The 20,327-nt window shown below is 52.1% G+C and overlaps 1 protein-coding gene across 1 annotated transcript; it reads left to right on the top strand.

The window, feature by feature from the left end:
* The first annotated feature begins 481 nt into the window (after positions 1 to 481).
* On the top strand, positions 482 to 18,945 carry LOC135530411 (uncharacterized). The gene is made up of 8 exons (XM_064958747.1): positions 482 to 1,412; positions 2,082 to 2,124; positions 3,249 to 4,082; positions 11,026 to 11,200; positions 11,505 to 11,773; positions 13,351 to 13,517; positions 17,488 to 17,736; positions 17,857 to 18,945. The coding sequence occupies exons 1-8, from the start codon at positions 753 to 755 to the stop codon at positions 18,175 to 18,177; spliced, it is 2,718 nt and encodes a 905-aa protein (XP_064814819.1). The 5' UTR covers positions 482 to 752; the 3' UTR covers positions 18,178 to 18,945.
* Positions 18,946 to 20,327: the final 1,382 nt, after the last annotated feature.

Below are 20,327 nucleotides of genomic sequence, written 5' to 3'. Positions count from 1 at the left end.
ACTAAATCACAATGTATTTATAATGAGCACGTCCCATTATTTGGTTAGAATGAGATTTTATTAATCATGATGCTGTCTGCGATTCCAACTCCGGTCGTCGAATCAAAAAGACTGACTGTGTTACCAGGACGACAAACAGCACTGGTGACAATGTTTTTGCGGTTGTAGTGAAATACTTGTGAAAAACAACTTCCTATTTCTGTATTAAAATATGTAGCCCTTTGGAACCAGAGGACGATGCCCATCCACCAACGTAGAAATAGAAACAGAACAGATTTACCTCTTTTTAGACTAGCTTTCAATGAGAATGACATATATATAACACATATTTCTATGTGAATTTAGTTGTTGCGACCAAAAAAAAGTGCCATTCCAGCTTTGTCTTTCCTAAACTGCGTTTTCCCCACTCCAGTCAGCAGCAGAGATAGCGGATGTGCGTCTGTGACGTATAATCTAGTGGACGAGGTGTTTCTCCGCCGTCATCAACAACAGCCAGTCAGACACCTCGGGAGTTTTCTTGCCGAAACAGAACCGAAACATTAGAGCTCTTGAGACGCTTTCAGTGTATATTATTCACTGTGTTTCAAAACAAATTTCGGTCGTATAGATAGTTACCCCCCCTCCATTTAATTTAATATGTACGATACTAATCAGCAAGCTGAATAGCTAAAGTAGCCTAGCACTAGGCTAGTCGCACATGTTAACTCGCTATTTTATTTATTTCACCAGGTAGTTAGCTAACATCCCCGAACATGAGCTCACTAAACTTCTCTCCTCCTGTTAAAGACGAGGAGGATGTCTGCTGGACGGAGAAAGAGGGTCTGTGGCTGAACCATGTCGTGAAAGAGGAGGAGGAAGAGGAGGCTGTTACAATACAAAAACAGGTAGAGGGTGAGACTGTTGCCGTGAAAGAGGAAGAGAAAGACGTTTCAGTTAAAGAAGAGGAATACGAGTTCAGAGTGGAAGAGGAGCATGTTGCGGTAAAAGAAGAGGAGATGGAAGTTACAGTGAAAGAAGAGGAAGACGAGTTCAGAGTGATAAAGGAGGAGGAGGAGGATGTTACTGAGGAGGAAGAGGAAGTGGAGTTCAGAGAGACAGAGGAGGAGGAGGATGTTACTGAAGAGGAAGAGGAGTTCAGAGTGACAGAGGAGGAGGAGGTTACTGAGGAGGAAGAGGAAGTGGATGCACCATTGAGAGCATCCTGTCCAGCTGTATCACAGCTTGGTACGGCAACGGCACCGCCCACAACTGCCAGAGGGTGGCGCGGTCTGCCCAACGCTTCACCGGGGGCAAACTACCTGCCCTCCAGGACACCTACACCACCCGATGTCACAGGAAGGCCAAAAATATCACCAAGGACAACAGCCACCCGAGACACTGTCTGTTCACCCCGCTATCATCCAGAACGCGAGGTCAGTACATGTGCATCAAAGCTGGGAGACTGAAATACAGCTTCTATCTCAAGGCCGTTGGACTGTTCAATAGCCATCACTAGCACATTAGAGGCTGCTGCCCTATAGGCATAGACTAGGAATCACTGGCCACTTTAAGGAATGGATCACTAGTCACTTTAATAATGTCTACACATCTGGCATTACTCATCTCATATGTATATGTATATACTGTATATACCCTATTCTACTGTATCTCAGTCTATGCTGCTCTGACATCACTCGTCCAAATATTTATATATTCTTAATTCCATTCCTTTAGATTGTGTGTATTGTTAGATATTACTTGTTAGATATTACTGCACTGTCAGAGCTAGACCCGCAATAACATTTTTTTTTATAACTTTTTTTTTTTTTTAACCTTTATTTAACCAGGCAAGTCAGTTAAGAACAAATTCTTATTTTCAATGACGGCCTGGGAACAGTGGGTTAACTGCCTGTTCAGGGGCAGAACGACAGATTTGTACCTTGTCAGCTCGGGGGTTTGAACTTGCAACCTTCCGGTTATGAGTCCAACGCTCTAACCACTAGGCTACCCTGCCGCCCCAACATCTGCTGAACACGTGAATGTGACCAATAACATCTGCTGAACACCTGTATGTGACCAATAACATGTGATTTGATTTATAGGATGCAGTGTTTGGAGTGAAGGAGGAGGAGGGAGAGATAACTGGTACGTTGGTGTAAGAGGAGCAGACCTGAGTAACTCCAGTATGTTTTAAAACAGTTCTGGAACTAGAATAGATTCAACTCCAGGCTGACAACAGAGGAGTAGTGTTTTAAAACAGTTCTGGAACTAGAATAGATTCAACTCCAGGCTGACAACAGAGGAGGAGTGTTTTAAAACAGTTCTGGAACTAGAATAGATTCAACTCCAGGCTGACAACAGAGGAGGAGTGTTTTAATGGAGAGGAGGAGTGTTTTAATGGAGAGGAGGAGTGTTTTAGTGGGAGGAGGAGTGTTTTAGTGGGAGGAGGAGTGTTTTAGTGGGAGGAGGAGTGTTTTAGTGGGGAGGAGTGTTTTAGTGGGAGGAGGAGTGTTTTAGTGGGAGGAGGAGTGTTTTTGTTGGGGCATAGGAGTGTTTTAGTGGGAGGAGGAGTGTTTTAGTGAGAGGAGGAGTGTTTTAGTGGAGAGGAGGAGTGTTTTAGTGAGAGGAGGAGTGTTTTAGTGGGAGGAGGAGTGTTTTAGTGGGAGGAGGAGTGTTTTAGTGGGAGGAGGAGTGTTTTAGTGGGAGGAGGAGTGTTTTTGTTGGGGCATAGGAGTGTTTTAGTGAGAGGAGTGTTTTAGTGGGAGGAGGAGTGTTTTAGTGGAGAGGAGGAGTGTTTTAGTGGAGAGGAGGAGTGTTTTAGTGGAGAGGAGGAGTGTTTTAGTGGAGAGGAGGAGTGTTTTAGTGGGAAGGAGGAGTGTTTTAGTGGGGAGGAGGAGTGTTTTAGTGGGGAGGAGGAGTGTTTTAGTAGAGAGGAGGAGTGTTTTAGTGGAGAGGAGGAGTGTTTTAGTGGAGAGGAGGAGTGTTTTAGTGGAGAGGAGGAGTGTTTTAGTGGAGAGGAGGAGTGTTTTAGTGGAGAGGAGGAGTGTTTTAGTGGGAGGAGGAGTGTTTTAGTGGAGAGGAGGAGTGTTTTAGTGGCCGGAGTGGAATGCGGGGTTAAAGATGTTCTTGAGTGAGAAGGTGTGGTCTCAGGTGTTGTTTCTAAGCAACAACTATTCAGCCTGGAGCATTCTACTTGTTGGATCACTGATTGTGTGGTGTTTTTTAAAATTTTTTAAATGTTCTTTTGACTTTTTTTTTTTTCATACTAGAGAGAACTCCGGTGCGCTCTGCAATGCGTTCCTGTCCGCTTTGCCCTAAGGTTGTGGTCGGCTTCAGTCAGCACCTGAGGCACACGCACAATGTGAGGAACACGGAGGAGAGGATCCTCCTTTGTAATTGGCAGTCGGGCCGTGTCAATATCAGGCAGGAGCCGTGCCCAGTGACAGGATGCTCCACCCATGCCAGCCGGCTGGACCGGCACATGGAGTCGCACACAGAGCTCAACAGATCGCAGAGGAGGCGGGCTTTAGAAGAACTCAGGAGACGGCTGACCATGGAGCGGCTGGCCACGTTGAGGGCGTCCAACCCTGTCGTCCCGCTCACCACCCATTTGGATATTGTGGAGTGGGAAACAAAGCAGGAAGAGGAGGACGGCTCTTTAGATTCACTGCTGTCTCCTTTGGAAGAGGAGGAGAAGGACGTGAGCTGCGGAGATTATTCCTGCCACTGCCAAGCGCCCATCCTGAGGCTACGGAAAGCTTTGCAAGAGCGCGATGAGGCCCTGACCAAGAGAAGTGCGGCCATCCAATCCGTTAGAGAGGACAACCTGAAGCTGACCTCAGAACTGAATAGAGCGAGGAAGATGTTTCAGCTACTGAAAAGGCAGAAGAAGACGAGTGTCAGGACGAGGTCGGGGAAGGCGAGGTCGGGGAAGGCGAGGTCAGCGAAGAGGTCCAGGTTTCAGACCGAGCCGTCTCGTCCTGCGTCAGACACAGAACAAGAGGAGATACAGCAGGACCAAGTCGTGGGTTCAGGAGCCCAAGCAGAGGAGGCCACGGCGCCCGGATCTAGCAGCCAAACTCCCTTCCCGGGCTCTGCTCTGAGTAAGTACTGGCTTTAAATAGTATTTTGTATTTGAATAGCCTAAAGGCTTTTTGTTTTGCCTCACTGTTTTTTGTGTTCACGTTGTAGAAAAGGGTCCAGCTAATTACCGTTATGGAGTACATTACCAGTACATTATCCACAGGGCCTTCAGAAAGTCACGTTGTAGAAAAGGGTCCAGCTAATCACAGTTATGGTGCCTTCAGAAAGTATTCAGACCCCAAAACTGTCAACTTGGCCGCTCAGGAACATTCACTGTCTTCTTGATAAGCAACTCCAGTGTAGATCTGGCCTGGTGTTTTAGGTAATTGTCCTGCTGAAAGGTGAATTCATCTCCCAGTGTCTGGTGGAAAGCAGACTGAACCAGGTTTTCCTCTAGGATTGTGTTGCCTGTGCTTAGTTCCATTCTATTTATTTTTTATCCTGAAAATCTCTCGAGTCCTTAACAATGACAAGCATACCCATAACATGACTTAGCCACCACTCTGCTTGAAAATATGGAGGAGTGGTACTCACATTTTTTTTTTTTACCCATCTACCAATAGGTGCCCTTCTTTACGAGGCAGTGGAAAAACCTCCCTGGTCTTTGTGGTTGAATATGTGTTTGAAATGCACTGCTCGACTGAGGGACATTACAGATGATTGTATGTGTGAGGTACAGAGATGAGGTTGTCATTCAAAAATAATTTTAAACACTATTATTAAACACACAGTGAGTCCATGCTACTTATCTTATACCTGGTGAAAGAAGGGTTAAATAAACGTAAGTGCATTTTTATTCCTCGGCGTAGCATAACATAAGGGTTTGAAAACTTATTGACTCATCACATTTCAGCTTTTCATTTTTAATTCATTTGTAAAAACAAAATATGAAAAACGTAATTCCAAGTTGACATTATGGGGTATCGTGTGAAGGCCAGTGACAAACAGGTTTAATTCTTGTTTAATTCAAGCTGTGACGCGACAATAAGTGGAAAAAATTAAGCGGTGTGAAGGTCCTGTAACTTTAGGGTCACTTGTGTAGGGCCCGTCCTCCGCTGTGTCTGGCCTGCTTCCCAAACCCCACCCGTCCATCGCTGTGTCTGGCCTGCTTCACTCTGCCCCAGACCACACCCGTCCTCCAATGCGGCTGGCCTGCTTCACTCTGCCCCAGACCCCACCCGTCCTCCGCTGTGTCTGGCCTGCTTCCCAAACCCCACCCGTCCATCGCTGTGTCTGGCCTGCTTCACTCTGCCCCAGACCACACCCGTCCTCCAATGCGGCTGGCCTGCTTCACTCTGCCCCAGACCCCACCCGTCCTCCGCTGTGTCTGGCCTGCTTCCCAGACCCCACCCATCCATCGCTGTGTCTGGCCTGCTTCACTCTGCCCCAGACCCCACCTGTCCTCCGCTGTGTCTGGCCTGCTTCACTCTGCCCCAGACCCCACCCTGAGTTCACATTGAGTCCACTGCCCCGTCCTCCGCTGTGTCTGGCCTGCTTCACTCTGCCCCAGACCCCACCCTGAGTTCACATTGAGTCCACTGCCCCATCCTCCGCTGTGTCTGGCCTGCTTCACTCTGCCCCAGACCCCACCCTGAGTTCACATTGAGTCCAAGGCCCCGTCCTCCGCTGTGTCTGGCCTGCTTCACTCTGCCCCAGACCCCACCCTGAGTTCACATTGAGTCCACGGCCCGTCCTTCGCTGTGTCTGGCCTGCTTCACTCCGCCCCAGACCCCACCCTGAGTTCACATTGAGTCCAAGGCCCCGTCCTCCGCTGTGTCTGGCCTGCTTCACTCTGCCCCAGACCCCACCCTGAGTTCACATTGAGTCCACGGCCCGTCCTCCGCCTTGTCTGGCCTGATTCACTCTGCCCCAGACCCCACCCTGAGTTCACATTGAGTCCACTGGCCTGTCCTCCGCTGTGTCTGGCCTGTTTCACTCTGCCCCAGACCCCACCCTGAGTTCACATTGAGTCCACTGGCCTGTCCTCCGCTGTGTCTGGCCTGCTTCACTCTGCCCCAGACCCCACCCTGAGTTCACATTGAGTCCACTGGCCTGTCCTCCGCTGTGTCTGGCCTGCTTCACTCTGCCCCAGACCCCACCCTGAGTTCACATTGAGTCCACTGGCCTGTCCTCCGCTGTGTCTGGCCTGCTTCACTCTGCCCCAGACCCCACCCTGAGTTCACATTGAGTCCACTGGCCTGTCCTCCGCTGTGTCTGGCCTGCTTCACTCTGCCCCAGACCCCACCCTGAGTTCACATTGAGTCCACGGCCCCGTCCTCCGCTGTGTCTGGCCTGCTTCACTCCGCCCCAGACCCCACCCTGAGTTCACATTGAGTCCACTGCCCTGTCCTCCGCTGTGTCTGGCCTGCTTCACTCTGCCCCAGACCCCACCCTGAGTTCACATTGAGTCCACTGCCCCGTCCTCCGCTGTGTCTGGCCTGCTTCACTCTGCCCCAGACCCCACCCTGAGTTCACATTGAGTCCACGGCCCCGTCCTCCGCTGTGTCTGGCCTGCTTCACTCCGCCCCAGACCCCACCCTGAGTTCACATTGAGTCCACTGCCCTGTCCTCCGCTGTGTCTGGCCTGCTTCACTCTGCCCCAGACCCCACCCTGAGTTCACATTGAGTCCTCTGGCCCGTCCTCCGCTGTGTCTGGCCTGCTTCACTCTGCCCCAGACCCCACCCTGAGTTCACATTGAGTCCACGGCCCCGTCCTCCGCTGTGTCTGGCCAGCTTCACTCTGCCCCAGACCCCACCCTGAGTTCACATTGAGTCCACTGGCCTGTCCTCCGCTGTGTCTGGCCTGCTTCACTCTGCCCCAGACCCCACCCTGAGTTCACATTGAGTCCACGGCCCCGTCCTCCGCTGTGTCTGGCCTGCTTCACTCCGCCCCAGACCCCACCCTGAGTTCACATTGAGTCCACTGGCCTGTCCTCCGCTGTGTCTGGCCTGCTTCAATCTGCCCCAGACCCCACCCTGAGTTCACATTGAGTCCACTGGCCTGTCCTCCGCTGTGTCTGGCCTGCTTCACTCTGCCCAAGACCCCACCCTGAGTTCACATTGAGTCCACTGGCCTGTCCTCCGCTGTGTCTGGCCTGTTTCACTCTGCCCCAGACCCCACCCTGAGTTCACATTGAGTCCACTGACCTGTCCTCCGCTGTGTCTGGCCTGATTCACTCTGCCCCAGACCCCACCCTGAGTTCACATTGAGTCCACTGCCCTGTCCTCCGCTGTGTCTGGCCTGCTTCACTCTGCCCCAGACCCCACCCTGAGTTCACATTGAGTCCACTGGCCTGTCCTCCGCTGTGTCTGGCCTGCTTCACTCCGCCCCAGACCCCACCCTGAGTTCACATTGAGTCCACTGCCCCGTCCTCCGCTGTGTCTGGCCTGCTTCACTCTGCCCCAGACCCCACCCTGAGTTCACATTGAGTCCACTGGCCCGTCCTCCGCTGTGTCTGGCCTGCTTCACTCTGCCCCAGACCCCACCCTGAGTTCACATTGAGTCCACGGCCCCGTCCTCCGCTGTGTCTGGCCTGCTTCACTCTGCCCCAGACCCCACCCTGAGTTCACATTGAGTCCACTGGCCTGTCCTCCGCTGTGTCTGGCCTGCTTCACTCTGCCCCAGACCCCACCCTGAGTTCACATTGAGTCCACTGGCCTGTCCTCCGCTGTGTCTGGCCTGCTTCACTCTGCCCCAGACCCCACCCTGAGTTCACATTGAGTCCACGGCCCCGTCCTCCGCTGTGTCTGGCCTGCTTCACTCTGCCCCAGACCCCACCCTGAGTTCACATTGAGTCCACTGGCCTGTCCTCCGCTGTGTCTTGCCTGCTTCAATCTGCCCCAGACCCCACCCTGAGTTCACATTGAGTCCACTGGCCTGTCCTCCGCTGTGTCTGGCCTGCTTCACTCTGCCCCAGACCCCACCCTGAGTTCACATTGAGTCCACTGCCCCGTCCTCCGCTGTGTCTGGCCTGCTTCACTCTGCCCCAGACCCCACCCTGAGTTCACATTGAGTCCACTGCCCCGTCCTCCGCTGTGTCTGGCCTGCTTCACTCTGCCCCAGACCCCACCCTGAGTTCACATTGAGTCCACTGCCCCGTCCTCCGCTGTGTCTGGCCTGCTTCACTCTGCCCCAGACCCCACCCTGAGTTCACATTGAGTCCACGGCCCCGTCCTCCGCTGTGTCTGGCCTGCTTCACTCTGCCCCAGACCCCACCCTGAGTTCACATTGAGTCCACGGCCCCTTCCTCCGCTGTGTCTGGCCTGCTTCACTCCGCCCCAGACCCCATCCTGAGTTCACATTGAGTCCACTGGCCTGTCCTCCGCTGTGTCTGGCCTGCTTCACTCTGCCCCAGACCCCACCCGTCCTCCGCTGTGTCTGGCCTGCTTCACTCTGCCCCAGACCCCACCCTGAGTTCACATTGAGTCCACTGCCCCGTCCTCCGCTGTGTCTGGCCTGCTTCACTCCGCCCCAGACCCCACCCTGAGTTCACATTGAGTCCACTGGCCTGTCCTCCGCTGTGTCTGGCCTGCTTCACTCTGCCCCAGACCCCACCCTGAGTTCACATTGAGTCCACTGCCCTGTCCTCCGCTGTGTCTGGCCTGCTTCACTCTGCCCCAGACCCCACCCTGAGTTCACATTGAGTCCACTGGCCTGTCCTCCGCTGTGTCTGGCCTGCTTCACTCCGCCCCAGACCCTACCCTGAGTTCACATTGAGTCCACTGCCCCGTCCTCCGCTGTGTCTGGCCTGCTTCACTCTGCCCCAGACCCCACCCTGAGTTCACATTGAGTCCACTGGCCCGTCCTCCGCTGTGTCTGGCCTGCTTCACTCTGCCCCAGACCCCACCCTGAGTTCACATTGAGTCCACGGCCCCGTCCTCCGCTGTGTCTGGCCTGCTTCACTCTGCCCCAGACCCCACCCTGAGTTCACATTGAGTCCACTGGCCTGTCCTCCGCTGTGTCTGGCCTGCTTCACTCTGCCCCAGACCCCACCCTGAGTTCACATTGAGTCCACGGCCCCGTCCTCCGCTGTGTCTGGCCTGCTTCACTCTGCCCCAGACCCCACCCTGAGTTCACATTGAGTCCACTGGCCTGTCCTCCGCTGTGTCTTGCCTGCTTCAATCTGCCCCAGACCCCACCCTGAGTTCACATTGAGTCCACTGGCCTGTCCTCCGCTGTGTCTGGCCTGCTTCACTCTGCCCCAGACCCCACCCTGAGTTCACATTGAGTCCACTGCCCCGTCCTCCGCTGTGTCTGGCCTGCTTCACTCTGCCCCAGACCCCACCCTGAGTTCACATTGAGTCCACTGCCCCGTCCTCCGCTGTGTCTGGCCTGCTTCACTCTGCCCCAGACCCCACCCTGAGTTCACATTGAGTCCACTGCCCCGTCCTCCGCTGTGTCTGGCCTGCTTCACTCTGCCCCAGACCCCACCCTGAGTTCACATTGAGTCCACGGCCCCGTCCTCCGCTGTGTCTGGCCTGCTTCACTCTGCCCCAGACCCCACCCTGAGTTCACATTGAGTCCACGGCCCCTTCCTCCGCTGTGTCTGGCCTGCTTCACTCTGCCCCAGACCCCACCCTGAGTTCACATTGAGTCCACGGCCCCTTCCTCCGCTGTGTCTGGCCTGCTTCACTCCGCCCCAGACCCCACCCTGAGTTCACATTGAGTCCAAGGCCCCGTCCTCCGCTGTGTCTGGCCTGCTTCACTCTGCCCCAGACCCCACCCTGAGTTCACATTGAGTCCACGGCCCCGTCCTCCGCTGTGTCTGGCCTGCTTCACTCTGCCCCAGACCCCACCCTGAGTTCACATTGAGTCCACGGCCCCGTCCTCCGCTGTGTCTGGCCTGCTTCACTCCGCCCCAGACCCCACCCTGAGTTCACATTGAGTCCACGGCCCCGTCCTCCGCTGTGTCTGGCCTGCTTCACTCTGCCCCAGACCCCACCCTGAGTTCACATTGAGTCCACGGCCCCGTCCTCCGCTGTGTCTGGCCTGCTTCACTCCGCCCCAGACCCCACCCTGAGTTCACATTGAGTCCACTGGCCTGTCCTCCGCTGTGTCTGGCCTGCTTCACTCCGCCCCAGACCCCACCCTGAGTTCACATTGAGTCCACGGCCCCGTCCTCCGCTGTGTCTGGCCTGCTTCACTCTGCCCCAGACCCCACCCGTCCTCCGCTGTGTCTGGCCTGCTTCACTCTGCCCCAGACCCCACCCGTCCTCCGCTGTGTCTGGCCTGCTTCACTCTGCCCCAGACCCCACCCTGAGTTCACATTGAGTCCACTGCCCCGTCCTCCGCTGTGTCTGGCCTGCTTCACTCCGCCCCAGACCCCACCCTGAGTTCACATTGAGTCCACTGGCCTGTCCTCCGCTGTGTCTGGCCTGCTTCACTCTGCCCCAGACCCCACCCTGAGTTCACATGGAGTCCACGGCCCCATCCTATTTGTCTGTCCTGACTGTGCAGGTGACTATTCAAGTCTGATTTGATTCATCTGAGGGAATAGAATCAAATGCTTCTTTGTCTTCAAATGATTTGTGTTTGAAACATATTAGAAAAACTGCCTGTCTGAATTATGTTGTGAGATCTGTCTTAAGTCCTAAATGTTGTGTCTTTGATTAGGTGTGTTTATAGAGGGGTTCAGGAAGACCTGTGAAGGCCCCAGTCCTAAATGTTATGTGTCTTTGATTAGGTGTGTTTATAGAGGGGTTCAGGAAGATCTGTGAAGGCCCCAGTCCTAAATGTTATGTGTCTTTGATTAGGTGTGTTTATAGAGGGGTTCAGGAAGACCTGTGAAGGCCCCAGTCTAAAATGTTATGTGTCTTTGATTAGGTGTGTTTATAGAGGGGTTCAGGAAGATCTGTGAAGGCCCCAGTCCTAAATGTTATGTGTCTTTGATTAGGTGTGTTTATAGAGGGGTTCAGGAAGACCTGTGAAGGCCCCAGTCTAAAATGTTATGTGTCTTTGATTAGGTGTGTTTATAGAGGGGTTCAGGAAGATCTGTGAAGGCCCCAGTCCAAACAGTAAGCTGAAGCAAAATTGTGCCACGAAGCTCAAGAGGGTGCAGCAATTTTTGAAGTTCATGGCGAAGGATGAGAAATATCCATCCACTCTCACTTTCCTGGCAGACCAGGACAACATGAGGAGGTGAGCAGAGATCTGTCTTTCTCTTTAGTCTCATCAGCGGTCATTAACAACACACTAATGGATGTTGTGTGTGTGTGTGTGTCTGTGTCTGTGTGTGTCTGTCTGTGTCTGTCTGTGTGTGTGTGTGTGTGTGTGTGTGTGTGTGTGTGTGTGTGTGTGTGTGTGTGTGTGTGTGTGTGTGTGTGCTGTGTGTGTGGCTGTGTGTGTGGCTGTGTGTGTGTGTGTGTGTGTGTGTGTGTGTGTGTGTGTGTGTGTGTGTGTGTGTGTGTGTGTGTGTGTGTGTGTGTGTGTGTGTGTGTTTTAGATGGTTTCAGACCCTTCAGCAGAACAAGGCCGTCGCCACGGTCAACCACTACACCTCGACTATTGGTGCATTTCTCCAATACTCCGAGGAGACCCCTCCGCCTGGCTGCCGGCTGACCAAGAACCACTGGAAGGAGATCAACAGGGCAATGAAGGAGATCAACAAGTCCGTGAAAGGAGCCACCTCGAACAAGGAAGGCAAGGGGGTGTCTACAAAGAGCCTGCTGGAGTGCCAGTCTCTTGCCAAGGACAAGATCCCCCAAGTGCTGAGTAAGTTTTTCCTCAATCTGGGATGTCACTGTTACTCCACTCTTCTAGACGTCAGAGATGTTCACAGGACATTATGGAAGCTGTCTGTTATTATTATAGATGTTCACAGGACATTATGGAAGCTGTCTGTTATTATTATAGATGTTCACAGGACATTATGGAAGCTGTCTGTTATTATTATAGATGTTCACAGGACATTATGGAAGCTGTCTGTTATTATTATGGAAGCTGTCTGTTATTATTATAGATGTTTACAGGACATTATGGAAGCTGTCTGTTATTATTATAGATGTTCACAGGACATTATGGAAGCTGTCTGTTATTATTATAGATGTTTACAGGACATTATGGAAGCTGTCTGTTATTATTATAGATGTTTACAGGACATTATGGAAGCTGTCTGTTATTATTATAGATGTTTACAGGACATTATGGGAAGCTGTCTGTTATTATTATAGATGTTCACAGGACATTATGGAAGCTGTCTGTTATTATTATAGATGTTCACAGGACATTATGGAAGCTGTCTGTTATTATTATAGATGTTCACAGGACATTATGGAAGCTGTCTGTTATTATTATAGATGTTCACAGGACATTATGGAAGCTGTCTGTTATTATTATAGATGTTCACAGGACATTATGGAAGCTGTCTGTTATTATTATAGATGTTCACAGGACATTATGGAAGCTGTCTGTTATTATTATAGATGTCAGAGATGTTCACAGGACATTATGGAAGCTGTCTGTTATTATTATAGATGTTCACAGGACATTATGGAAGCTGACTGTTATTATTATAGATGTCCACAGGACATTATGATCTGTTATTATTATAGATGTTTCACAGGACATTATGGAAGCAGGACATTATGGAAGCTGTCTGTTATTATTATAGATGTTCACAGGACATTATGGGAAGCTGTCTGTTATTATTATAGATGTTTACAGGACATTATGGAAGCTGTCTGTTATTATTATAGATGTTCACAGGACATTATGGAAGCTGTCTGTTATTATTATAGATGTTCACAGGACATTATGGAAGCTGTCTGTTATTATTATAGATGTCAGAGATGTTTACAGGACGTTATGGAAGCTGTCTGTTATTATTATAGATGTCAGAGATGTTCACAGGACATTATGGAAGCTGTCTGTTATTATTATAGATGTTCACAGGACATTATGGAAGCTGTCTGTTATTATTATAGATGTTCACAGGACATTATGGAAGCTGTCTGTTATTATTATAGATGTTTACAGGACATTATGGAAGCTGTCTGTTATTATTATAGATGTTCACAGAACATTATGGAAGCTGTCTGTTATTATTATAGATGTCAGAGATGTTCACAGGACATTATGGAAGCTGTCTGTTATTATTATAGATGTCAGAGATGTTCACAGGACATTATGGAAGCTGTCTGTTATTATTATAGATGTTTACAGGACATTATGGAAGCTGTCTGTTATTATCATAGATGTTCACAGGACATTATGGAAGCTGTCTGTTATTATTATAGATGTTTACAGGACATTATGTAAGTTATCCTGTTTTTATTCTCATGTTCCCACAGAAACCTTGGAAGAAACAATGACACAGAGGAACCAGAACCGGTTTTACGGATTCCTGTGTGCCTATTTCACCTCCATGTACGGCCACAGCCCGGGCCTTTATAGAAACATGATGGTGAAGGAGGTAGAGGAGGTCCAGCGTGGCCTCTCTGGGACCTGTCTGATCAACGTAAGTCTCTAACCAACCGTACCCCTGAACGGGGCCTGTCTGATCAACGTAAGTCTATAACCAACCGTACACCTGAACGTGGCCTGTCTGGGACCTGTCTGATCAACGTAAGTCTATAACCGTACCCCTGAACGGGGCCTGTCTGGGGCCTGTCTGGGACCTGTCTGATCAACGTAAGTCTATAACCAACCGTACCCCTGAACGTGGCCTGTCTGGGACCTGTCTGATCAACGTAAGTCTCTAACCAACCGTACCCCTGAACGGGGCCTGTCTGGGACCTGTCTGATCAACGTAAGTCTATAACCAACCGTACCCCTGAACGTGGCCTGTCTGGGACCTGTCTGATCAACGTAAGTCTATAACCAACCGTACCCCTGAACGTGGCCTGTCTGGGACCTGTCTGATCAACGTAAGTCTATAACCAACCGTACCCTGAACGGGGCCTGTCTGGGACCTGTCTGATCAACGTAAGTCTATAACCAACCGTACCCCTGAACGTGGCCTGTCTGGGACCTGTCTGATCAACGTAAGTCTCTAACCAACCGTACCCCTGAACGAGGCCTGTCTGGGACCTGTCTGGGACCTGTCTGATCAACGTAAGTCTATAACCAACCGTAACCCTGAACGGGGCCTGTCTGGGACCTGTCTGATCAACGTAAGTCTATAACCAACCGTACCCCTGAACGGGGCCTGTCTGGGACCTGTCTGATCAACGTAAGTCTATAACCAACCGTACCCTGAACGGGGCCTGTCTGGGACCTGTCTGATCAACGTAAGTCTCTAACCAACCGTACCCCTGAACGGGGCCTGTCTGGGACCTGTCTGGGACCTGTCTGATCAACGTAAGTCTCTAACCAACCGTACCCCTGAACGGGGCCTGTCTGGGACCTGTCTGATCAACGTAAGTCTCTAACCAACCGTACCCCTGAACGTGGCCTGTCTGGGACCTGTCTGATCAACGTAAGTCTATAACCAACCGTACCCCTGAACGAGGCCTGTCTGGGACCTGTCTGATCAACGTAAGTCTATAACCAACCGTACCCCTGAACGGGGCCTGTCTGGGACCTGTCTGATCAACGTAAGTCTCTAACCAACCGTACCCCTGAACGGGGCCTGTCTGGGACCTGTCTGGGACCTGTCTGATCAACGTAAGTCTCTAACCAACCGTACCCCTGAACGGGGCCTGTCTGGGACCTGTCTGATCAACGTAAGTCTCTAACCAACCGTACCCCTGAACGTGGCCTGTCTGGGACCTGTCTGATCAACGTAAGTCTATAACCAACCGTACCCCTGAACGGGGCCTGTCTGGGACCTGTCTGATCAACGTAAGTCTCTAACCAACCGTACCCCTGAACGTGGCCTGTCTGGGACCTGTCTGATCAACGTAAGTCTCTAACCAACCGTACCCCTGAACGGGGCCTGTCTGGGACCTGTCTGGGACCTGTCTGATCAACGTAAGTCTATAACCAACCGTACCCCTGAACGTGGCCTGTCTGGGACCTGTCTGATCAACGTAAGTCTATAACCAACCGTACCCCTGAACGAGGCCTGTCTGGGACCTGTCTGATCAACGTAAGTCTCTAACCAACCGTACCCCTGAACGAGGCCTGTCTGGGACCTGTCTGATCAACGTAAGTCTATAACCAACCGTACCCCTGAACGGGGCCTGTCTGGGACCTGTCTGATCAACGTAAGTCTATAACCAACCGTACACCTGAACGTGGCCTGTCTGGGACCTGTCTGATCAACGTAAGTCTATAACCAACCGTACCCCTGAACGTGGCCTGTCTGGGACCTGTCTGGGACCTGTCTGGGACCTGTCTGATCAACGTAAGTCTATAACCAACCGTACCCCTGAACGTGGCCTGTCTGGGACCTGTCTGGGACCTGTCTGGGACCTGTCTGATCAACGTAAGTCTATAACCAACCGTACCCCTGAACGTTGCCTGTCTGGGACCTGTCTGATCAACGTAAGTCTCTAACCAACCGTACCCCTGAACGAGGCCTGTCTGGGACCTGTCTGATCAACGTAAGTCTATAACCAACCGTACACCTGAACGTGGCCTGTCTGGGACCTGTCTGATCAACGTAAGTCTATAACCAACCGTACCCCTGAACGTGGCCTGTCTGGGACCTGTCTGGGACCTGTCTGGGACCTGTCTGATCAAATTAAGTCTATAACCAACCGTACCCCTGAACGTGGCCTGTCTGGGACCTGTCTGATCAACGTAAGTCTATAACCAACCGTACCCCTGAACGAGGCCTGTCTGGGACCTGTCTGATCAACGTAAGTCTCTATCCAACCGTACCCCTGAACGGGGCCTGTCTGGGACCTGTCTGATCAACGTAAGTCTCTAACCAACCGTACCCCTGAACGGGGCCTGTCTGGGACCTGTCTGATCAACGTAAGTCTATAACCAACCGTACCCCTGAACGGGGCCTCTCTGGGACCTGTCTGATCAACGTAAGTCTATAACCAACCGTACCCCTGAACGTGGCCTGTCTGGGACCTGTCTGGGACCTGTCTGATCAACGTAAGTCTCTAACCAACCGTACCCCTGAACGTGGCCTGTCTGGGACCTGTCTGATCAACGTAAGTCTCTAACCAACCGTACCCCTGAACGGGGCCTGTCTGGGACCTGTCTGATCAACGTAAGTCTATAACCAACCGTACCCTTGAACGAGGCCTGTCTGGGACCTGTCTGATCAACGTAAGTCTATAACCAACCGTACCCCTGAACGTGGCCTGTCTGGGACCTGTCTGATCAACGTAAGTCTATAACCAACCGTACCCTTGAACGAGGCCTGTCTGGGACCTGTCTGATCAACGTAAGTCTATAACCAACCGTACCCCTGAACGGGGCCTGTCTGGGACCTGTCTGATCAACGTAAGTCTATAACCAACCGTACCCCTGAACGTGGCCTGTCTGGGACCTGTCTGATCAACGTAAGTCTATATCCAACCGTACACCTGAACGTGGCCTGTCTGGAACCTGTCTGATCAACGTAAGTCTATAACCAACCGTACCCCTGAACGGGGCCTGTCTGGGACCTGTCTGGGACCTGTCTGATCAACGTAAGTCTATAACCAACCGTACCCCTGAACGAGGCCTGTCTGGGACCTGTCTGATCAACGTAAGTCTATAACCAACCGTACCCCTGAACGGGGCCTGTCTGGGACCTGTCTGATCAACGTAAGTCTATAACCAACCGTACCCCTGAACGGGGCCTGTCTGGGACCTGTCTGGGACCTGTCTGATCAACGTAAGTCTCTATCCAACCGTACCCCTGAACGTGGCCTGTCTGGGACCTGTCTGATCAACGTAAGTCTATAACCAACCGTACCCCTGAACGGGGCCTGTCTGGGACCTGTCTGATCAACGTAAGTCTATAACCAACCGTACCCCTGAACGTGGCCTGTCTGGGACCTGTCTGATCAACGTAAGTCTATATCCAACCGTACACCTGAACGTGGCCTGTCTGGAACCTGTCTGATCAACGTAAGTCTATAACCAACCGTACCCCTGAACGGGGCCTGTCTGGGACCTGTCTGATCAACGTAAGTCTATAACCAACCGTACCCCTGAACGGGGCCTGTCTGGGACCTGTCTGGGACCTGTCTGATCAACGTAAGTCTCTATCCAACCGTACCCCTGAACGTGGCCTGTCTGGGACCTGTCTGATCAACGTAAGTCTATAACCAACCGTACCCCTGAACGGGGCCTGTCTGGGACCTGTCTGATCAACGTAAGTCTATAACCAACCGTACCCCTGAACGGGGCCTGTCTGGGACCTGTCTGATCAACGTAAGTCTCTAACCAACCGTACCCCTGAACGTGGCCTGTCTGGGACCTGTCTGATCAACGTAAGTCTATAACCAACCGTACACCTGAACGTGGTTGGTTGGTTTTGGAAACGACTGCAGGCACCAAAGCGTTAATGCCTGTTTTTTTTGTCCATTTTCTAATAGGTGGGAAACGCAAAACAAATGCAAACCAGGATCCAGATGTCGCTGACCAAAGAGGAGTACTCTTGGTTTTCAGACTTCCTGAAATTCAAGCACTGCCTGCCAGGGGGAAAGAAAGCCCAGTACTTCTTTTTCAATTCCACCAACACTGAGATCAAGAACCTGCCCGTCTACCTGAGGGAGGCGTGGAAGGAGATGGGCCTGCCTGGAAGCCCTTCCTTCACTGACCTGCGGACTTCCATCTTCAGTCATGTCAGTCAGATGGGGGGGGGGGGATATAAATGAAAAGATCCTACTCCAACGACTGACCCGAAAACCATCAATGACTAAAATATCATCTTTTATCGTTGTGTCTTGTTTGTGTTCTTCCAGGTTAAAAACGTCCTCCCGAATGCCGACGGGGAAACGTTGTCCAACCTCATGTGCCGCGGCAGCCGGATGGAAGCCAAACGTTACGCGATGAATCCTTCCCAAGCCGGTGAAACCAGCGCCTTCCTTGAGGCGGCGTTGAAGAGAGAAGATAACGCACCACGGGCGCGGCAGAGAACCAGCCATCCACCTCCAGAAAGAGGAAGACGAGAGAGCACGTCTCCGAGCGGAGCACCACCCCTGAAGAGACCAAGGTACAGTACTAGGAGTCTGGCACGTCCCCCGGGGAGGAGGAGCAGGAACGGACGGCCAGACAGACTCTAGGAACATAAGATATTCAGAGACAACGCATTAGGTTACACTTGTACACCGTTTAACACTCAGGAACAAACAGATACTCGGGCATGGTGGTCTCCTCCAACTGATTGTCGCTGCTCGCCTCCCACTGTGTCAGGTCATGAAGCAGCTGAGGTCCATTTAAAGCCCCAAACAGACTCCAGGAGAAAGAAGGATGAGGGGGGGTTGACCTCTGACAGTCAGGTGGAAGAGGGGGGGTTGACCTCTGACAGTCAGGTGGAAGAGGGGGGTTGACCTCTGACAGTCAGGTGGAAGAGGGGGGTTGACCTCTGACAGTCAGGTGGAAGAGGGGGAGCTGTCTTCTGACAGTCAGGTGGAAGGGGGGTTGACCTCTGACAGTCAGGTGGAAGGAGGGGAGCTGTTTTCTGAGGAATGTTCGACATTCTCACACCACTCAGACACACCACTCAGACACACCACACTCAGACACACCACTCAGACACACCACTCAGACACACCACTCAGACACACCACTCAGACACACCACTCAGACACACCACTCAGACACACCACTCAGACACACCACTCAGACACACCACTCAGACACACCACACAGACACACCACTCAGACACCACTCAGACACACCACTCAGACACCACACTCAGACACACCACTCAGACACACCACTCAGACACACCACTCAGATACACCACTCAGACACACCACTCAGACACACCACTCAGACACACCACTCAGACACACCACTCAGACACACCACTCAGACACACCACTCAGACACACCACTCAGACACACCACTCAGACACACCACTCAGACACACCACTCAGACACACCACTCAGACACACCACTCAGACACACCACTCAGACACACCACTCAGACACACCACTCAGACACACCACTCAGACACCACTCAGACACACCACTCAGACACACCACTCAGACACCACTCAGACACACCACTCAGACACACCACTCAGACACCACTCAGACACACCACTCAGACACACCACTCAGACACACCACTCAGACACCACTCAGACACACCACTCAGACACACCACTCAGACACCACTCAGACGCACCACTCAGACACACCACTCAGACACACCACTCAGACACACCACTCAGACACACCACTCAGACACCACTCAGACACACCACTCAGACACACCACTCAGACACCACTCAGACACACCACTCAGACACACCACTCAGACACCACTCAGACACACCACTCAGACACACCACTCAGACACCACTCAGACACACCACTCAGACACACCACTCAGACACACCACTCAGACACCACACTCAGACACCACTCAGACACCACACTCAGACACACCACTCAGACACACCACTCAGACACCACACTCAGACACACCACTCAGACACACCACTCAGACACACCACTCAGACACACCACTCAGACACACCACTCAGACACACCACTCAGACACCACACTCAGACACCACTCAGACACACCACACAGACACCACACTCAGACACACCACTCAGACACCACACTCAGACACACCACTCAGACACACCACTCAGACACACCACTCAGACACACCACTCAGACACACCACTCAGACACACCACTCAGACACACCACTCAGACACACCACTCAGACACCACACTCAGACACACCACTCAGACACACCACTCAGACACACCACTCAGACACCACACTCAGACACCACTCAGACACCACACTCAGACACCACACTCAGACACACCACTCAGACACACCACACAGACACACCACTCAGACACCACACTCAGACACCACACTCAGACACACCACTCAGACACACCACTCAGACACACCACACTCAGACACCACACTCAGACACCACTCAGATACACCACTCAGACACACCACTCAGACACCACACTCAGACACACCACTCAGACACCACACTCAGACACACCACTCAGACACACCACTCAGACACACCACTCAGACACCACACTCAGACACCACTCAGACACACCACACAGACACCACACTCAGACACCACTCAGACACACCACACTCAGACACACCACACTCAGACGCACCACACTCAGACACACCACTCAGACACACCACTCAGACACACCACTCAGACACACCACTCAGACACACCACACAGACACCACACTCA

Source organism: Oncorhynchus masou, chromosome 5, assembly GCF_036934945.1.
Source record: "Oncorhynchus masou masou isolate Uvic2021 chromosome 5, UVic_Omas_1.1, whole genome shotgun sequence".
In the NCBI taxonomy this organism is placed as follows: domain Eukaryota; kingdom Metazoa; phylum Chordata; class Actinopteri; order Salmoniformes; family Salmonidae; genus Oncorhynchus; species Oncorhynchus masou.
This window is presented reverse-complemented; position numbering and strand designations above follow the sequence as displayed.